Source organism: Lemur catta, chromosome 14, assembly GCF_020740605.2.
Source record: "Lemur catta isolate mLemCat1 chromosome 14, mLemCat1.pri, whole genome shotgun sequence".
In the NCBI taxonomy this organism is placed as follows: Eukaryota; Metazoa; Chordata; class Mammalia; order Primates; family Lemuridae; genus Lemur; species Lemur catta.
This window is the reverse complement of record NC_059141.1, coordinates 56,364,862-56,382,524: the sequence shown is the minus strand read 5'-3', so window position 1 is coordinate 56,382,524 and position 17,663 is coordinate 56,364,862. Positions and strand designations below refer to the sequence as shown.

The 17,663-nt window shown below is 50.1% G+C and overlaps 1 protein-coding gene across 3 annotated transcripts; it reads right to left on the bottom strand.

Annotated features, from left to right (window-relative positions):
• Nucleotides 1–870: 870 nt before the first annotated feature.
• On the bottom strand, nucleotides 871–14,412 carry SYNPO2L (synaptopodin 2 like). 3 transcript variants are annotated; one of them, XM_045568980.1, is made up of 6 exons: nucleotides 14,130–14,371; nucleotides 12,834–12,985; nucleotides 11,877–12,391; nucleotides 6,715–8,239; nucleotides 2,299–2,400; nucleotides 871–957 (listed from the first exon to the last, which is right to left on the bottom strand). In XM_045568980.1, exons 1-6 carry the CDS (start codon nucleotides 14,232–14,234, stop codon nucleotides 885–887), a joined length of 2,472 nt encoding a protein of 823 aa, XP_045424936.1. In that variant the 5' UTR covers nucleotides 14,235–14,371; the 3' UTR covers nucleotides 871–884. The 3 variants fall into 3 exon arrangements, with proteins under 3 accessions (XP_045424936.1, XP_045424935.1, XP_045424937.1); XM_045568979.1 differs by lacking the exons at nucleotides 871–957; nucleotides 2,299–2,400 and having other exon boundaries at nucleotides 4,559–8,239; nucleotides 14,130–14,412; XM_045568981.1 differs by lacking the exons at nucleotides 871–957; nucleotides 2,299–2,400; nucleotides 11,877–12,391; nucleotides 12,834–12,985; nucleotides 14,130–14,371 and adding an exon at nucleotides 10,590–11,523 and having other exon boundaries at nucleotides 4,559–8,239.
• Between the last annotated feature and the right edge of the window lie 3,251 nt (nucleotides 14,413–17,663).

Here is a 17,663-nt window from a genome sequence, read left to right as displayed (position 1 = left end):
CCTATGTGGAGTTGGCCATCCCTAAATACAGACTCCTGTCTTTGTTCGTGTATGTGTGGTTTTTTGTTTTTTTTTTTTTTTGAGACAGAGTCTCACTCTGTGCCCAGGCTAGAGTGCTGTGGCGTCAGCCTAGCTCACAGCAACCTCAACTCCTGGGCTCAAGCAATCCAACTGCCTCAGCCTCCCAAGTAGCTGGGACCACAGGTGTGCACCACCACACGGGACTAATTTTTCTATTTTTTGTAGAGACAGGGTCTCACTCTTGCTCAGGCTGGTCTCGAACTCCTGACCTCAAGCAATCCTCCCGCCTCAGCCTCCCAGAGTGCCAGGATTACAGGCATGAGCGACAGTGCCCAGCCCAAACACCTGTCTTAACTCTTTCCCTTTTCTTCCCCTCAGTGAACTCTGGCTCCCAAGAACCTCGGTATAGGGAGAGCTCTTCCCATGTATGCACTCCTGCATGCCCCCAGGAAACATGCCTGTGTAGGTTTCCATTTTAAGTGTTTACACAGGCTTCCTAGCCCTGGGGGAAAGAAGTAAGGAAAGTATTGAAACCTTGGTCTGTGCCTATTTTCTTCTTCAAATACACCTCACTGACTCATAGGTCCTCTGGCCCTGGACCTGTCGCTGGGCAATATGGCAGGGTATTGTTTCAGATTACAAGGTGAAAATGGTGGAAGGATGAGTAGTCAGTGTTGAATTCTTTCTCCCTGCCCTTCTTAGCCTTCCCACCCACCTCCCTCCAGCTACTGCAATTCCTCCTGTTTGTTCACCCTAAGACATATATAACCTTATGATATTTCTGGAACTTTTGGGTCAGGGGTGCTCTTAGGAAGTCCCATACTAGGTAATCAAACATGCCATACCTCCAGTGAGTTCCATGATCAACTTGCTGGATTTTCTCTTCTTGTTGGGGGCTGGGGTTCCTGAGAGTGGCATTGTGGCGGTGGATTCACCCTGGATAAGGAGAAGTTGGAGCACGGATAGGGACTGTTTTATGTTTTTTTTTTTTTTAAGAGACAATGTCTCACTCTGTCACCCAGGCTGGCTGGAGTGCAGTGGTCTTGCCTCAGCCTCCTGAGCAGCTGGGACTACAGGCACGCACCACTACATCTGGCTAATTTTTTAAATTCTTTGCAGAGATGGGGATCTCGCTATGTTGCCCAGGCTGGTCTTGAACTCCTGGGCTCAAATGATCCTCCTGCCTCAGTCTCCCAAAGGGCTGGGAATATAGGCATGAGCCATCACCCAGCCAAGGGCAGACTTCTTAACCTGGGGTTAAAGCCTTCAGGGGATAAAATTTCATCAGATTTTCAAAGAAATATGTATTTCCCCAAAAGGTGAAGCCCTCACTGCTTTAGGGCTTCTATTTTCTTGGGAGGCAGGGCAGGAGGTATAGATGTATCCCAGCCCCCATCTTGGGCACATCTTGGGTACCCCAGCCCCCATCCTCCTGTGAGCTGTTTTATATAAAGTAGATGCAGAGCTTAAGAACATAGTGGGGGTGGGGAGGCATTTAAAAAACAACAATACTACAGGCAAGGCAATGCACCCAAGTTTCAATGAGTTGGCGTGATTTGAAGTTTTTATTTGCATTGAGATATCAGACTGGGGCTATGATTCCAGGCTCTGGTCTCTCCTCAGTCTTCCCCTAAGCCCCAGGGGGGCAGAGAAATGTTCTGCCAGGCTTGAGGAGATTCAGCCAAAAACATTCTCCATAGGAAGGAGAGTTGTTGCTCTTCCATTGGGCCAGCTGGAACATGGCCTGGGAGCTCATGGCCATGCTCTCTGCTCCTTCAGTCTCTCCCACTCCATACCTCAGAGTAGAGTGGGGCGGGGGGAGGGGATGGCATTTGAATCCTGATACATGTCAGTTCAGCAATATCATTGCAGCAGTGGGGAGTTGAGGAAGGACAGAAACATAGTAATAGGATCTGGCAGTGGAGGGGAACAAGCTAGAAGATACAGACTCCAGCCCCTCCTTAACAGAAGTTGGCACTTAGCAAAATGCTGTCCTCTGCTAAATCTTGTTTCAAAAACACATCCACAACTCAACTAACATAGTGGGGTCTACCTGCCCTTTTTTCTAGTGCCTCCCCCAACATCTCCATTCCCCCTAACCTCCTGGGCCCCTCTCCTTCCAACTGTCTGTGGCTCCCCTGAATAGGACAGCTGGGAGCTGAGCATAGATGGGGAGGGGGGCTGCTTCCCCAGGATCAAGAACCACAGTTGTAGACACAGACACAGAAGTCGACAGAGTGGGCTCCAGCCCCTCTAACCATAGAGCTGGAGACTTACCGGCTGCTCAGGCGGTGGTCAGCTCTCCCTGGGGTCCAGCAGCTTTGGAGGACTGAGCTGCTGTGACCGGAGAACACGAGCTGGGCAGGCGTGGGGGCAGCACTGGCAGTGGGGGAGGGAGGGTGGTTATTAATAGAGATGATGAGTGCAAGCAGCTCAAATGGCACAGGGGGCACTGAGACCCTGGAACCAAGATCGTGTCTTCCTTGCCCAGAGGCTCTGGAAGGATAGAAAAGACCTTTGGGATTTTCCCGCTGAGCTGTCTGAGCCAGGGACCGGTCTGCCCAGGGACTCCCCTTCCCTTTGCACCTAGAATCTGAGATCCAAAGAAACATTGAGGGAGAAATTGAAGACTGAGAGGAAGAGGCGAAACAGGCAGCAAGTGGTGGATAGGAATTCAGAGTGGGAAAGAGAGAACCTGGAGAACATGCCCTGAGGGCCACTCAAAGCCAGTCCAGGCCAGAACTGGAGAGACCTGGGGTGTATTGGGTAGGAGGACTTAAAGCACTGTATTTGGGGGTAGGAATTCTTCACAAAGGAACTGCTCTTTTAGAGGTCCTATATAGGCTGGTCTTTTCTCTGTGAGGGCCAGCTCTTGGCAGGACAAGGTACCAAATTAACCAGACCCAGTGTTTCCCAGGCATGGAATGTGGGAATGATGTGGGAAAGATTTGAGCGATTATTCTTTCTGCCTCACTTCCTTTTCTTTCCTCTTAAACTCCGGCAGTTCTAAGCACAGGTGAATACTTGGATCTGCCTTTTAACCCCCATTTACCATTGGGGTGTTCAGTTCGGCCTGCTGTGCAAGTCAGACATCCATGTCTCCCCAAGAAGTACATGTAGGCCTCTGACCTGCCAGGGCCTTGTTCTCTGAGGTTCCTATTTCAGATTTCCTTCAAATGGAGAGCACACCCTACAGGATCTGGACTGTCCCTTACTGTTCCAAAGGAGCCTCTGGGCAGGGGCACCAACGTGAGAGCCCCCTTGGGGAAAGCCTGGTATTTGCCCAGCCCCTTCCTCAGTAGCTGTAGGAACACTAGTGGGTCCTCCTCTACCTTCTGCTTAGGTTCTGGGACTAGCTGCTGCTGCATCTCTGCTACAGCCACCACCACCCTGTTGCAGCTGCCTTAGGAAGTAGCTTTTAAAATATATATATATTTATTTAAAAAATTTTTTTAAGAGACAGGGTCTTGCTATGTTGTGCAGGCTGGACTCGAACTCCTGGGCCCAAGTGATCTTCCAGCCTCAGCCTCTGCGTAGCTAGGACTACAGGCTTGTGCCAGGAAGTAGCTTTTGTAGCTTTCTCTTGTTCCACTGTGAGCTCTCTACTCTTGCTGACCATACCCTTCCCCCATCCTGTACTTTTTCAGGTTCAGGCTAGGGGCTAAAATGTACCCCCTCCCAGCTGGCCTCTGCCCAGACCAGATGTGCTTCCAGACCCCTCATCTTCAGTCCTCCTTCTCCATTCCTTTCCAAACCAAGGAAGCAATTAGAAGAAAAACCATTAATAGCAAAAGGTGATTTCATTATCACTACCACCCTCGCCCTCAAAAACAGAAACAAAGGGAAAGTTTGATCTCCTTTGATTGGATACCTGAGTAGGTGAAAACAGGCTAGTTAGCCTGTATCTGAGCCCTTTCTTTGGAATTCTGAGACAGTCTATTTGGGAGTGTCTACATCCTGGGTCTGGTCTTTGGCACAAATGTGCCCTCTGCTGGTAGAATGGGAGCACTGGCACTTTCTTTCTCAGAAGTCTTTAATTCTAGCCTGCCTCCAAGGCCTTCCCTTCTTTGCCAATCTCAGTCCACACTGGTCTAATTTTCTCTTCTTTCCTCTCCCATCCCACCTTCACCTCCAGCCATTGCTTTCCCTTCATTTAATTCCCGGAGACTATTAATATAGTTGCTTCCTCCAGGGAGCTAAGAAATTTTGATGGCAAAGGGCTCAGAGGGCCTTTCCAACTTCTCTCAGTTCCGTAAACTGGGGCCTTGCCTGGAAACTATGGAATGGGGAAGGAAAGGGGAGAGCCTGGATAGAGACTGCAGGGAGAGGGAACCACGAGGAGTGGTGGAGGTGTCTAAATCGGAGCAGGATAGAATTGGCAGGGAAGAGCAAAAGATCTGGAGATGAAGGACAAAAGAGTGAAAATGGGAGGACAGGAACGGACACAGCAATCAGAAATCAGATCAGGGGAATGGGTTAGAGAAGATCAAGGAGAGATCAGGATTTGACTATAAAACTAGAAGAGACGACAGCAACAGAAGGCATGGGGCATAAGTTTATTCTTGTGCACAAGCCAAAGTCCTGAGACTCGTGACGCACACTCAATATGCAAAGGGGATTATTACTTTCCAGATGAAATAGCAAACGTGGCTGGCGGTGGTCTTGGTGGAGGGGGAGTCCATATCCCTGTAGGATCAGAGATCAGGACCTGAAGCTGAAAAGGAACAAGAGCTAGGGTTTTGAGGATGGGGTAGGACTAGAAAAAGATTTTGGCTCTTGGTGCTTCCCGGCTCCTTCCCAGGTAGTCATGACAAGCTGCAGAAGACAAACTGAAGGACAGACTCAAAGGAGGTCACACAGATACCAACTGTTCTTTCAGCACTCAGCACACACCCTCCCACCTCCCTCCCACCATCATCCCCCTTTACTTGAACAAATTCAATTTTCTCCCTCAGATTTTTTCCTGATCCCCTCAATTTTTTCCTGGCTGGTTTCTTGTTACCCAACTTAACTTTCTGCCAACACTGCACTCACCCTCACCATGCTCCTCTCTGTGGCGTGATCCTTTCACTAATTTCTGCTCTGCTCCTGGTTCCTGCCTCACTCTCCACACCATGGCTCTCTTTCTCTCCTTTCTGTCTTAGGCTCATGAGGCAATGAAGCCAATGATTCGTTCATTCTCAGAGGAAATTTTCTTTATTTTTTTCACTTCCTGGATACTGGGTTGTTCAGCATGGGGCTCTCAAGTTGCTAACTTTCTGAAATCCTGATGATTAGAAGAATTCTTAGTTCTGTTCTTTGTCTAACTGGTATAACTCAGCCCAAGCAAACTGTCCTGGCCCTTCAGTCTTCTCATACTCCATTAGTTTCACAAGATGCTGTACATCTGCTACAGACACTGGTCTCTAGGAGTTATCCTCTAGTGAATCTGTTTGTCCCCACTAGGCTCTATGTGGGAATATCTGACCCTTCTATCAGTACATGGATAAGACCCAGATTGGATCTTTATTTAGACCTCTGCTCTTACTCTTGCCTCAGACAGAAGAGAACATCTGTGCACACACACACTTGCACATACTCACACACACACGTACAGGATTAGGTATATGTCAGCCAAGCTTGGAAAAGCAGAGTGAGGAGTAGGGAGGGGCTTAGTGCAAACAGGTCAGTCCCTTCGCTGTCTTGCCTGAAGTCCCAGTAGTAACTTCTGTGTGCTTCTCACTGAACATTAAAGTAAGGCCCATAGAGAAAAGCACAAATGTAAAGAAACAGAGACTTGTGCGGGAATATGAGCAGAGAAGCCTGGAGATAAAGACAGAGGTACAGGCAAGGAAATACAGAGACAAAGAGAAGCAAAGATACCATAGCAGAGATAGTAGGTTGGAAAGCAGCAGGGAGGTGGGGAGTGAGGAGGAAGCTGGGGGATGGGACACCAACTCCTAAACTATCTCTGGCAGGAGGAAATTTAGCCTCCAGATGCCTGAGAAGAGGGGGTGGGATGGGGTAGGAGAAGCAACTTTAGGAACTGGATGTTCCACTTGTCCTTGGTCCTGGGACCTGTGCCCTGCTCACTGGTGCCCTGCCCCAGGCCTCCACACATGAGCCTGCAATCCTGTTCTGGTGGCTGAGAATCGGGGCCTGGCCACCTGAAAACCACAGGAGCTGGGAGAAGCCCCAAGGCCCCTGGGAGACTCTGGAGGAGGGGCTGGGCTAGGAACAGGGGCTGAGGCCAGCTCTGCCCTCCAGATGGGCTCATCCAGGGTAGTGGCTGCTCTGGGGGCAAGCACAGTGGGAGCCAGGGGCTCCGCAGTAGGCTGGGGCCCGGGAGTGGAAAATCTGCGAATCTCCTGGACTCGGGCAGTTTTGGGAGCCCCTGAGGAGGTGGGGCCAGGAGTTGGGGGAACCTCATCAAAACAGAACATGGCAGTTTTAAGTTGGTAGGGTTGATGCCGCATGAAATCCAGAGCCTTGATGCCCTGCTTGGGGGTTGCACGAGGCCCCTGGGATTGGGCTTTACTTGGGAGAGTTCGGGCAGCCTGGGGGAAAAAGGGGGAGAGCAGTGGGTTGTAAGCAATAGGAGGTGGGGCACGGATGTTGGGTGAATATTTCCAGGAAGGGGGCAGGGAGGGGGTGGGAGAAGGACTTCTGGGCCGAGGGCCAAGGCCGGGACCAGGTGTAGCTTCCACCACATACCTATCTGCACGGCTCTGCCGCTTGGCAAACAGCTCCCCACCCCTTCCCTGAAGCCTTGGTGGCTCAGGGATTCCAGCCGAAGGGGCTGCCCCATTCACTAGCCCATCTAGCAGCCCCCGAGATGGAGGCTTAGGAGCCACTGGGGGTGGAGTCTTAGGAGCCATCGGGGGTGGGGTCTTGGGAGCCATTGGAGGCGGGGTTTTAGGCGTCACGTGGGGCAGGGTCTTGTAACTCCTGGGTCCAGGTGTCTGCATGAAGTTGCAGGCTTCAGCCCCGAGGCTCAGAGCGTCCTCCTCAGGACCAGATTCAGCACCCCCGGCCCGGGGTTTTTCATCCAGGTTTTGCACCAGCGATAGCAGCTCGGGGTTGGGCGAATTCTTCTCCTCCTTTCCCGGCCGGAACATCTGCTTCCGGGTCCCCCGGCGCCGGGCCTCCTGCAGGATGCCGGTGCGGGCAGCTGGCACCGAGATGCGCTGTTCCCGGGCGCTGCGGGGCTCAGGGGCCGCTGGGCCTGGGGCGGGGACCTCTGGGCGCGCAGAGGGTCGCAAAGGTGCAGATAGGAAGATAGACGCGGTGGAGGTCATGGCAGCCGCGCTAGGAGGAGCGGGGGGCTCTGGGGCTCCGCCTGGGGTAACAGGCCGACTGGGGGCTGGGATGTACAGAGAGCTGGTGGCCGTCACAGGGCCCGAGGCGCGTGAGGTGCTGGCGGAACCCGAGGCTGGCATGTGGCTGGGAACCCCTGAGGGGAGGCTGGACTGGGGGGCGGGCCCCTGTGGAGAGGACAAGAAGGGGGGTGGGGCGGGGCTGAGGCCTCCCAGGTTTTCATTCGCCCTCTTAGGGGCTACGGGCCGGAAAATAACGGAGGTGGTGCTTGGCCGCTGCCCTTGCAAGCCCGGGGTAAAGGGCCTGGCCGACCGGTTAAAGACGCTTGGAGCTGGGGTGGAGGCCCCACCACCCGGTGGGAAGGGGCTGGGGCTAGCTACAGGGGCCAGCAGAGGGCTAGGTGGGAGCACAGCCGCGTCTGGAGGAGCACTCTGGGCCCGAGGTGGTGACTGCAGGCCCTGCCCATTGCTCGTGGCTGCGGAGCCAACTTTATCCAGCTCCTGGGAGCTGGAGGCTGCGCGCTGGCGCTGCTGTTCAAAGAGCTGGACCCCTCTCCCAGAGGCCTCGCTCAGCTGCCCTCCCACCTCTGCTTTGCCTGAGCCCACCCTGGCCAGCTCCATGTCCAGATAGGGGCTGTCCCAGTCGGACTGATTGGTGAGGCTGCGGGCGTCGGAGAAGGTTTCTTCCTCGAGCTCTGACTCACTAGTGGGGGGAATGCCGTCCTCCTCCTCGGCGCCTGTCCCAGCAGCAGCTCCAAAGCTCACTAGGGTGTACTTCTTGGCTCTCTGCCGGCGTTTCTTAAACATAAGCACTCCCTTGGAGTGGGGGTTAGGGGCTGCAGTTAGCAGGGATGCAATCGTCCGGCATTTGGTCTTGGCTTCCTTTACACTCTTCTCTTGGAGGCTTTCTGCACGTTGCAGTTCTGAAGAGGCCAAGAGGGATAACTGTCAGTGGGGCTTCCCCAGCCAGTTCCTCAGCCTTGTTCCCCAAGGCTTTCACCCAGCACCGCCCCCCACCCCCCAGGGCCCTCACACCTACCACCTCCTACCTCCTGTCTTTCACTGGCCTGATCCACAATGTCTCCAGCCTGTGGCAAAGACCTCTGACTTGGGGGCAGAATGAAGGGTGAAAGGTGAAACCAAGGACAGTTAAAGGGAGGGCAGAGTCCAGTTGGCTGCCCTTACAGTACTCTGACCACAGCTCCTCTATCCTCTCTTCCCTCTATTCTGCTCCTAGCTTCCCAGAGATGTGCTCTTATCCACCCCACACACATTCCTCACCTGCCTCCCATTCCTGACTGGCAATGTGGGGGAGGGAGGGAGGAATGTGTCACTCTCCATGGCAGGCAGGGAGATGAGGCAAGTCCCAGGGAGAGAAAAGATGAGAAGTGACATTTTCTCCCACCACAGAGACCATGTTAGGAGACTTCTCACAAAGTTTAGGACTCATCCCCTCTCCCCACCCCTTACTCCTATGATACGGACACAAAGGACCCTTAGCAATGAGGATCTTCATTCACAATTCCACCCCCATCATGCAGTCCACTTCATAAACATTCACAGAAATAACTCCCACCACACATCATTTCAATGAGAATAGCAGCAGTCTGGTGAAAGCCAGCTGTAGGCATACTTTCTCCTATGTACTATTCTCTCTCATTCACATATACCCAACTTACGTTCACCTCAGTTCACACACACATACGTAAATACTCATGCTCCCACACAAAACACACACTCAAATACATTCACACACCTACATGTCCCAGGTGGCCCTTCTTCCCAGACTTCCCCTTGCAGAGATCCTGTTGCTAACAGTTTAGACAGAATTTTAGAGTTTATCTTGGGCTTCCAATTGCCAGGGCACTCCTGTATGCTTCACATCCCTGCTACTCACAGCCAGGGGTAGTCTTGAATCCAAGATGCAGGAAAAGCTGGAGTGCTGGTCTCCAAGGCAACCCTCCAAATCTTTGGGATACCTCAAGGTCATCAGCTAAATATATTGTCCTTTTCCCCAAGCTGGGGATGGTAGTGGGGTAGGCTTCTTTGGGCCTCAGAGCTGCCTCCTATTTTTCAAGCCTTCTAGGTAAAGAGCTTTGGCAGCTGCTGCCAAGCAGGCACACAAGGACTATGTGCTAAAGGGAGCCAGGGCAGGGCTTCCCATGCCATGTGGGGCCTGGATAGGTGGGGCCAGGAAATGGGAGAGGTTGCCAACAGCTAGGACCCTGCCTTGGACATGGATATTCTCTGGTCCATGGTCCCCAGTTCCTCCTGAAAAATTCTCAACATTCCATCTATTTTCCACTCAAGATACCAAGCTCCTTTCTAATTAGTGCTCTTATTCCTTTAGTCCCAAGGTTTATACCACAGAATAGTACTGTGGATGAGAGAACAGGCATTAGAGTCAGGTTTTTGGTTCTTGGGAGAGTTACTTCACCTCATTGAACTTCGATTTCCTCATCTTTAAATGAAGGTGATAATGGCTACCTCATAGGATTGCTAATAGGATTAAGTGAGATAATATAGGTAAATTTAGCACTGAACACAGCACTATGGCCCTCTGTGAGGAACCATTACTATCAAAGCTTTCTTGAGGCCGGGCAAGGTGGCTCATGCCTGTAATCCTAGCACTCTGGGAGGCCGAGGCGGGTGGATTGCTTGAGCTCAGGAGTTTGAGACCAGCCTGAGCAAGAGTGAGACCCCGTCTCTACTAAAAATAGAAAGAAATGATACGGACAGCTAAATATATATATAGAAAAATTAGCCGGGCATGGTGGCACATGCCGGTAGTCCCAGCTACTTGGGAGGCTGAGGCAGGAGGATTGCTTGAGCCCAGGAGTTTGAGGTTGCTGTGAGCTAGGCTGACGCCACGGCACTCTAGCCTGGGCAACAGAGTGAGACTCTGTCTCAAAAAAAAAAAAAAAGCTTTCTTGACACAAGCACACATATAGGCACTTCCCTGTTCACACACATTTTCTCCTGCAGACTCATACATGCATGCCTTCATGTATTCATAAGGTACTCAAACCTGTCTCACGCAGTCTGTTCCCATGAGTTTTTTATGGCTCATGTGGTCAGAAAACCCTCTGACATGTGGCCATAGCATCACTGAGAAAGGAGCACTAAAACTCTCCTGAGAAAAGGAGAAAGAGGACAGCAAAAAGAAGGGAACAAGAGAATAAGACCTTTCCCAAAGACTGCCCTTCCTAAACTGTTGATGTATTTCCCTTCCTTATAGACCCCAGAACTCTCTTAGATATGGGAGTGTAGTACCTGCATAGAATGAGTCTTGGAGCTCAGGAACTGGGTCTGGGGCTTTGTCGAAGCTGGCTTGGCTGAGGGGCTCTTGGCTGATGGGCTCAAAGGTCTCCATGCCGAGAAAGGCAGTGTTGGCTGGAGCAGGACCAGCTTGAGCCACCCCCCACGCCTTTTAAAGCCCCTTTGTCTTGTCCCAAGAGCTGGCAGCTGAATGAGCTCACTGTACTATTTTTGGAACCTGGCCCCCTCCCTTCCCTCTGCTGCCCCACAAGCCCCGGTGTGATGGACATGGGCACCTGCCTCCCCTTCCCCCAACTCCACCCCAGTGGACAATGAGGTCTGCTTGGCTAAAAATATCTCTGAGCCACTAACTACAGTCTCACCCAGCATGATGGGAAGTGAGGGGGTGCTAAATTGAGACATGGGGAAAGCATGGGATCCTGAGTCTGCATCTGGAATTTCTTTGTGGGATAATGGGCACTCTCAGGGATGTCAGACTCTAAACCATCATGTACTTAGCCTGAGAGGCACAAAATTCTATGGATCAGGAATCAGAATGGTGGAGGGATGAAAGAAAGATGAGAACCAGAGGGGGAATCCTGAGATTTCGAGGGTGACAAGAAAGGTATCTGTGGGAGGGGCATGGGGGGCATAGAGCAGGGAGAAAGTTCACCCTTAGACCTTGTTCTGTAGCTCACATCAAAAGTAGCAAAGAGCCTGAGATAAGTGGAACTGGCTTTTTCTGCCCAGACCAACATTCTTGCCTGAGATAAGGATAAGGAGGTAGAGATCCCTCCTTCTACCACTTCCTAGGGATCTCATGACCATCCCATAGCTTCCCAGTTGCCAGGAATCCTAACTGAACTTACTCAAAGGTAGCTCTGATGCTATGCCTACAATTAACTGTGTAAAGAACCCCTATAGCCTTGCCCTGCTTCCCAATACTCCCCTTCCCTGAGTCTGTACTCTGCCCTCACCCCATCCTTACACAATCCTGACAAACGATAGCAACAACCACCACCAAACCCTTCATCTATTCATTTCCCTTTCCAACTTCCCTCCTTATCCTGTTCCTGGGTTGGATCGAACCAGCTGTACCTTTTTGCTACATTGGTTCAAACAACAAAAATAATGGGGACCATGACAGTAATTATGCTTCCTTTCCAGCCATCACTCTTTTCCTCTTGTCCTCAAGACTGTATCTGAGGGACATAAGGTAGGTAGAATGTATAGTTATGGAGGGATAGAGTTAGGGCTCAGATTGAAGGATCCTGGCTGGGGAAAAGGGGTTCATGCACTCACTGGCTTGCTTGGCCTTCTGGGTGTAGGTAGTAGTAAGATCTTCTGCCACTGGGTGGGGAACAGGCCCCACCATAGGGATGAGATGAGGGCCAGGCCGGAGTGGGCCATGGGGTAACAGCAGGGCCTCAGCTGGAGGTGGCTGAAGGGCTGCTCCATCCTCCCAAGATGGGGAACTCAGACGGCTGTCACCCTGGCTCGGAGGGCCAGGGATTGCAGGTGCCGGCTCTGCTGGGCTGTCAGACAGGTAGACCTCATCAGGTGGGGCACCTGGAGGGGTGGGCCTCGTGGGGCCTCGGCGGCGGGGTCGGCGGGGCTTCTCCTGGGTGGCAGGACCATCAGCATCACTGTCTGTCTCTCCATAGTAAGCCTCACTGTCGGGAGGTGAGAGAAGGCTCCCAGGCTGAAGAGGTTGGGGAACTGGAGCACCAGGGGGTTCAGGACTCAGTGGAGATAAGGGTGATAGCACCTGAAGCTCACCAGGGGATGGAGATCGCACAGACCCCTCATCTGCTACCCTGGATGGAAAAGATGATAAAACTTGAGAGATGTGCTGGGTTACTGGCAGCTTGAGAGATCTGGAGGGGATAGGGGGAAGAGGTAAGGGAGACAGAGGGGACTAGGATCTAGTTGGAATGGATGGACTGGGAAGAGTGAAGATATGAAGACACACTGGGAGGCAAATGTGCTTAGAAATGGGCTTAGAGGAAGATGTACTGGGGAGACAGGCAGGGGTTGAAGTAGGCCCATCACTCACATATCCACTTGACACCCCCATCCCTTAATTCCAGATACATTCAAGCCCTTTGGGAGACATTCACAAACATCCACACTCCAGCAGAAATGCACAAGCAGAAATAGGCACTTGTTAGTTGCTGATGCCAGGCCAGGGAGACATAGCACTGAGACAGGCAATAGGAGTCCTAGACTAGGGAAAGAGAAGGGGAGGGAGGTTCATACCGCCGCACAGTGAGGATGAGCTGATTCCCTGAGGCATCGATGAGGCTCATGGCACTGGCATGAGACAGGCTGGTGCAAGCGACCCCATTGATTGCCAAGAGCTGGTCCCTCTCTCGGAGTCCTGCTCTGCCAGCCTGGCTACGTCTTCGGATCTGAGATGTTGGAGGAGAGATTATAGGTGAAGGAGGGCTCCAAAGGGAATAGAATGAAAGGAAAGGACAGGAAGGACCCATGTGAGGGGATTTTACTTTGCAGAGTAAGATGGGTGGGGATACACGTAGAGCTGTAGTTGAAGGGGACTGTCTAGAGGGAAGAAGGTACGCAGATGGAAGGGAGTAGTAATACATCACATGATTGGAGGAAGGGTAACCACTGAATGAAACAGGCTTGGAGAAAACTGCATGGGAAAGGGCAATATCTATATTGGCCAATATTTCTTTTCTAGGCCTTGGAATCCCAAGTGCCATTACACAGTCAAGATTTTAAAACAGTATTCTAGATTGGAGGGAGTCCAGCGGATTCTGGGAGATTTTGATTATGTGTGTATATGTGTGCCATATGTGCACACACATGTACATATGTTAAAATAAAAGTAGTGACTACCATTTATTGAGTTACTACTAACTGTTAAGCACCATGCAACATGTATTATTGCATTTAATCCTTAGAATGGTTCTATAAAGCAGGTACAGATACTGTTATTACCCACATCTTACAGTTCAGAAAACTAAGCCTGTAGGGTGAAGCCAAAAGGGTAATGACTTCATCTTAGAGGACAGCCCTTGCTGTAACCTTCCTAGCACCTAAAAGAGTCTTACCCAGTGAGAGAAAGGATCTGGCTTAGGGAAAGAGGGGCAGTGAAGGCGTGGGCAGGGCAGGGCTGGGCTGGGCTGGGCTAGGCTGGGTGAGACAGCCTCAATTCATTATACATCAGTTTCGTCAGAGAGAGAAATTAGAACCTTCCCTACATTCCTGGAGTTTGGAGTAGAGGCACATACACAGGAGAGCAAACACTGGATGACCAGACCCACACCCCTATGGTGCTGTAGGGAACGAAAGCAGAGCCTTTCTTTTTCTCTGCTCCCTAGAATCCAGGAATTCTCTTTTTTAGTAGCCCCCCAAAAGCCTGTGGTCAGACACTACTCCCCTTACCAGACTTGAGCATGCTTCCCTGCCCACCTACCCACCCCATCTTCATGGCCTCCTCCCCCCACTCCATAGGCCAATACATGAGTCCTCCCAGGATCCACTGGGCTCCCCTTTCCCTGAAGCCTCATTTCAGGGGCTCTCCCTTACCTTGGACACCTGTAAGGGTTTCCTCTGCTCGGCCCCCCCCTGAAGTCGGAAGCCCCAGGGTGCTCCCCCTGATAGTGTGACCAGCACCTCCTCCTCAGCACCCATCGCTCAGCTTGGTCTATGGCCCCTGGAGTTTAGATAGTGTCCCAGGGAGAGAAGTCGAGGTGCTGGTACCCGGTCCGGCCTGCCTGTCCGGCTGTCCTGTTCCTGCTGCCCCAGGCCTCCCCCCAACACACATCACAAACAGGCAACTCGGCCCTGGGATCAGAACAGTCCAGCACACGTGTCCCGTCAATCGGAGCTGTGCTCAAAATAGTTGCCTGCTGTACTCTCTCCCTCCCCCATCTGTGTTACTCCTAGAGCTAATTATAGTACAGACTTCTGCCCTCCATGTCTCTCATTCTCCTGCATGAGCCTTTTACTCAGGACTCGGAGTACTCTCTCAGCTTTATAACTAATGTACACCCTTTCAGGGACTGCACCTTCCCCAATAGGATCATGGACTAATTCCAACTGCTTTCCTCCAAAGCCCATTTCAAAGTGGCAATAGCAGGGGCTTCAATTCCAGAGGTGGCTAGAATGGCTTGGTTGGTTCCACAAAGTCCTAGACTTCCAGGAAAGAGTGCCCCCTTGCTATATGAATGTACTTGTTCATCAAAATGGAAATCTATATTCTACTGCAGTGCTTGGTGCCGTAAAGAGGAATTCTGATCAGCCTTGCTCCAGTTGAACTGTTACCTCTTCCGTAAAAATCTTTCCTGACCACCTCCCAACACCCCACATATACAATTAATCCTTCGTTTCTCTGGGCAACATATGTATTTTGTTCATATTTCTACTGTTGTATTTCTCAGCCAGTAGTATAGTTTGTGTATTTGCCTATCTTCCTTCCTAGAGTGTGAGAAAGTTGAGAGCAAGGACAACAACCAATCAACAGCCCAGTAATGACTGCTGTAATGGGTACTCAATAAATGCTTGCTGAATTAAATTACCTATTATAATACATAGGTCATTATCGAAAGGTAGACACAGACAGGTATGTGTAAATATACTAACCAATGTTATTAAAATCTGTAGTTGTTTCTAGGTTTCCAGTACATGAATGTGCCCTACATTAAGAGATCTTTTTCTGTTACAAAACATAACATGGTGCTGTAACTGCTATAAAGGGCTACACAGTTTTGTGGAATAACTGCTCCCCAGTGCACTAAATGCTGTTTGCCTTGGTGTATGATGTAGTCATAGAAAACATTTGGGACTTTGGGTCAGAACTGGATTTGAGTTCTTGTTCCACCATTTATTAGCTGTGTAACCTCAGGCAGTCACTTGTCCTCATCAGTAAAAAGAGGATCTAAATATCCATTCATTCACTATTCAAACATTTATTGAGTTTAGCTACATGTGAGTCATTGTACTATACTGGTGGTTTTCAATTAACCCACAGTACGTAATACAATCACCTGGAAAACTTTTAAAGCTATTAACTCCCTAAGATAAGATTGCGTAGGCTGGGCACGGTGATTCATGCCTGTAATCCCAGCACTTTGGGAGGCCAGGAATTTGAGATCAGCCTGGGCAACATATTGAGACCCCAGTCCCTACAAAAAATAAAAAAATTAGCCGGCCATGGTGGTGTGTGCCTGTAGTCCTAGCTACTTGGGAGGCTGAGGCAGGAGAATTGCTTGAGCCCAGTAGTTGGAGGTTGCAGTGAGCTGATTGTGCCACTGCACTCCATCCTGGGTGATAGAGCCAAATTCCATCTCTTAAAAAAAAAAAAAAAAAGGACAGAGCCATATAGGATTAGATGATTGTGTAATAAAATTTTATACAACTTACCCCCACCCCAAGGCTTCAGCCTTAGGGATTCCAATTTTATTGGTCTCTTAGCCAGTACTGGCATTTTTCTTTTTTTTATTTTTTTGAGATGGAGTCTCACTCTGTCACCTGGGCTAGAGTGCTGTGGCATCAGCCTAGCTCACGGCAACCTCGTGGTTTCCCTCGAACTCATGAGCTCAAGGGATTCTCCCGCCTTGGCTTCCTAGAGTGCTAGGATTACAGGTGTGAGCCACTGTGCCCAGCCAGTATTGGCATTTTAAAAGCACCACAGATGATTCTAATGTGCAACCAAGGTTGAGAATCACTGAGTAGAGTTACAGAAGTCAATTAAATGCAACACGTCAGCCTCTGTCCTCAAGAAACTATGAATCTAGGTTCTACCACTTACTAGGGATGCAATCTTAAACAAGACAGAGAATACCTACTTTCCTATGCTGATATGAGAGTTAAGTGGGATAATCATGTGACAGTGCTTAGCAGAAGGCCCATCCTAGGGCAGGTGCTCAACAATTGTTAGTTGGATTTGGCAAATTATTCATCTGGAGCGCTTGTTAAACTATAGCTTGCTGGGCCCCACCTCCATAATTTCTGACTCAATATACTGCAGGGTAGGTCTGAAATTTGCATTTCTAACAAGTGCCCAAGTTCCCAGGTGATACTGATACTATTGATCCCAGGATCACACTTTGAGAACCACTGACCTCAACTATATACTGATTACAATGTCTGATATACAACTATATACTGATATTCAATGCCTAATATAGTTTCCAGTACAGACTAACTTGCAATTTTTTCAACTAGTATGAACTGTCAACAATACGAGAGCAAGAACTTTTGTTCAGTACTGTATTTCCAGAACCTGTAACATTGCTTGGCATATAGCAGTGCTCAAAAAATTATTAAGCAATGTTAATGAAAAAGAAGCCAAACTCTGTGAAATAATTTTAAAGAGATTTATTCTGAGCCAAATTTGAGGACCATGACCCGGAGCCATGCCCAAGAAGACTTGAGCAAGTGGACTGGCTGTGGTTGGGTTACAGTTTGGTTTTGTACATTTCAGGGAGACAGGGTTTACAGGTAAAGTCATAAATCAATACGTGATAGGCATACATTGGTTTGGCCCAAAAAGGTGGACCATCTCAAAGTGTGGGCTTACAGGTTATAGGTGGGTTTAAAGATCCTTTGACTTGTAATTGGTTAAAGACATAAAGCTTTGTCTAAAGGCTTGGCATGTCTTCTTTTTTTTTTTTTTTTTGAGACAGAGTCTCACTCTGTTGCCTGGGCTAGAGTGCCGTGGCGTCAGCCTAACTCACAGCAACCTCAAACTCCTGGGCTCAAGCGATCCTTCTGCCTCACCCTCCCAAGTAGCTGGGACTACAGGCATGTGCCACCACGCCTGGCTAATTTTTTTCTGTATATATTTTTGGTCGTCCATATAATTTCTTTCTATTTTTAGTAGAGATGGGGTCTCGCTCTTGCTCAGGCTGGTCTCGAACTCCTGAGCTCAAACAATCCACCCGCCTCGGCCTCCCAGAGTGCTAGGATTACAGGTGTGAGCCACCGCCTGGCCTAGGCATGTCTTAAGATAAGGAGCTGTTAAACAGACAAGACACTGGACACATATTTGTTGTGTAAATTGAGGACCTACAGGTTTGTCTTGCATACCCTTAGGCCTGTTAATGGGTTACAAAGGAT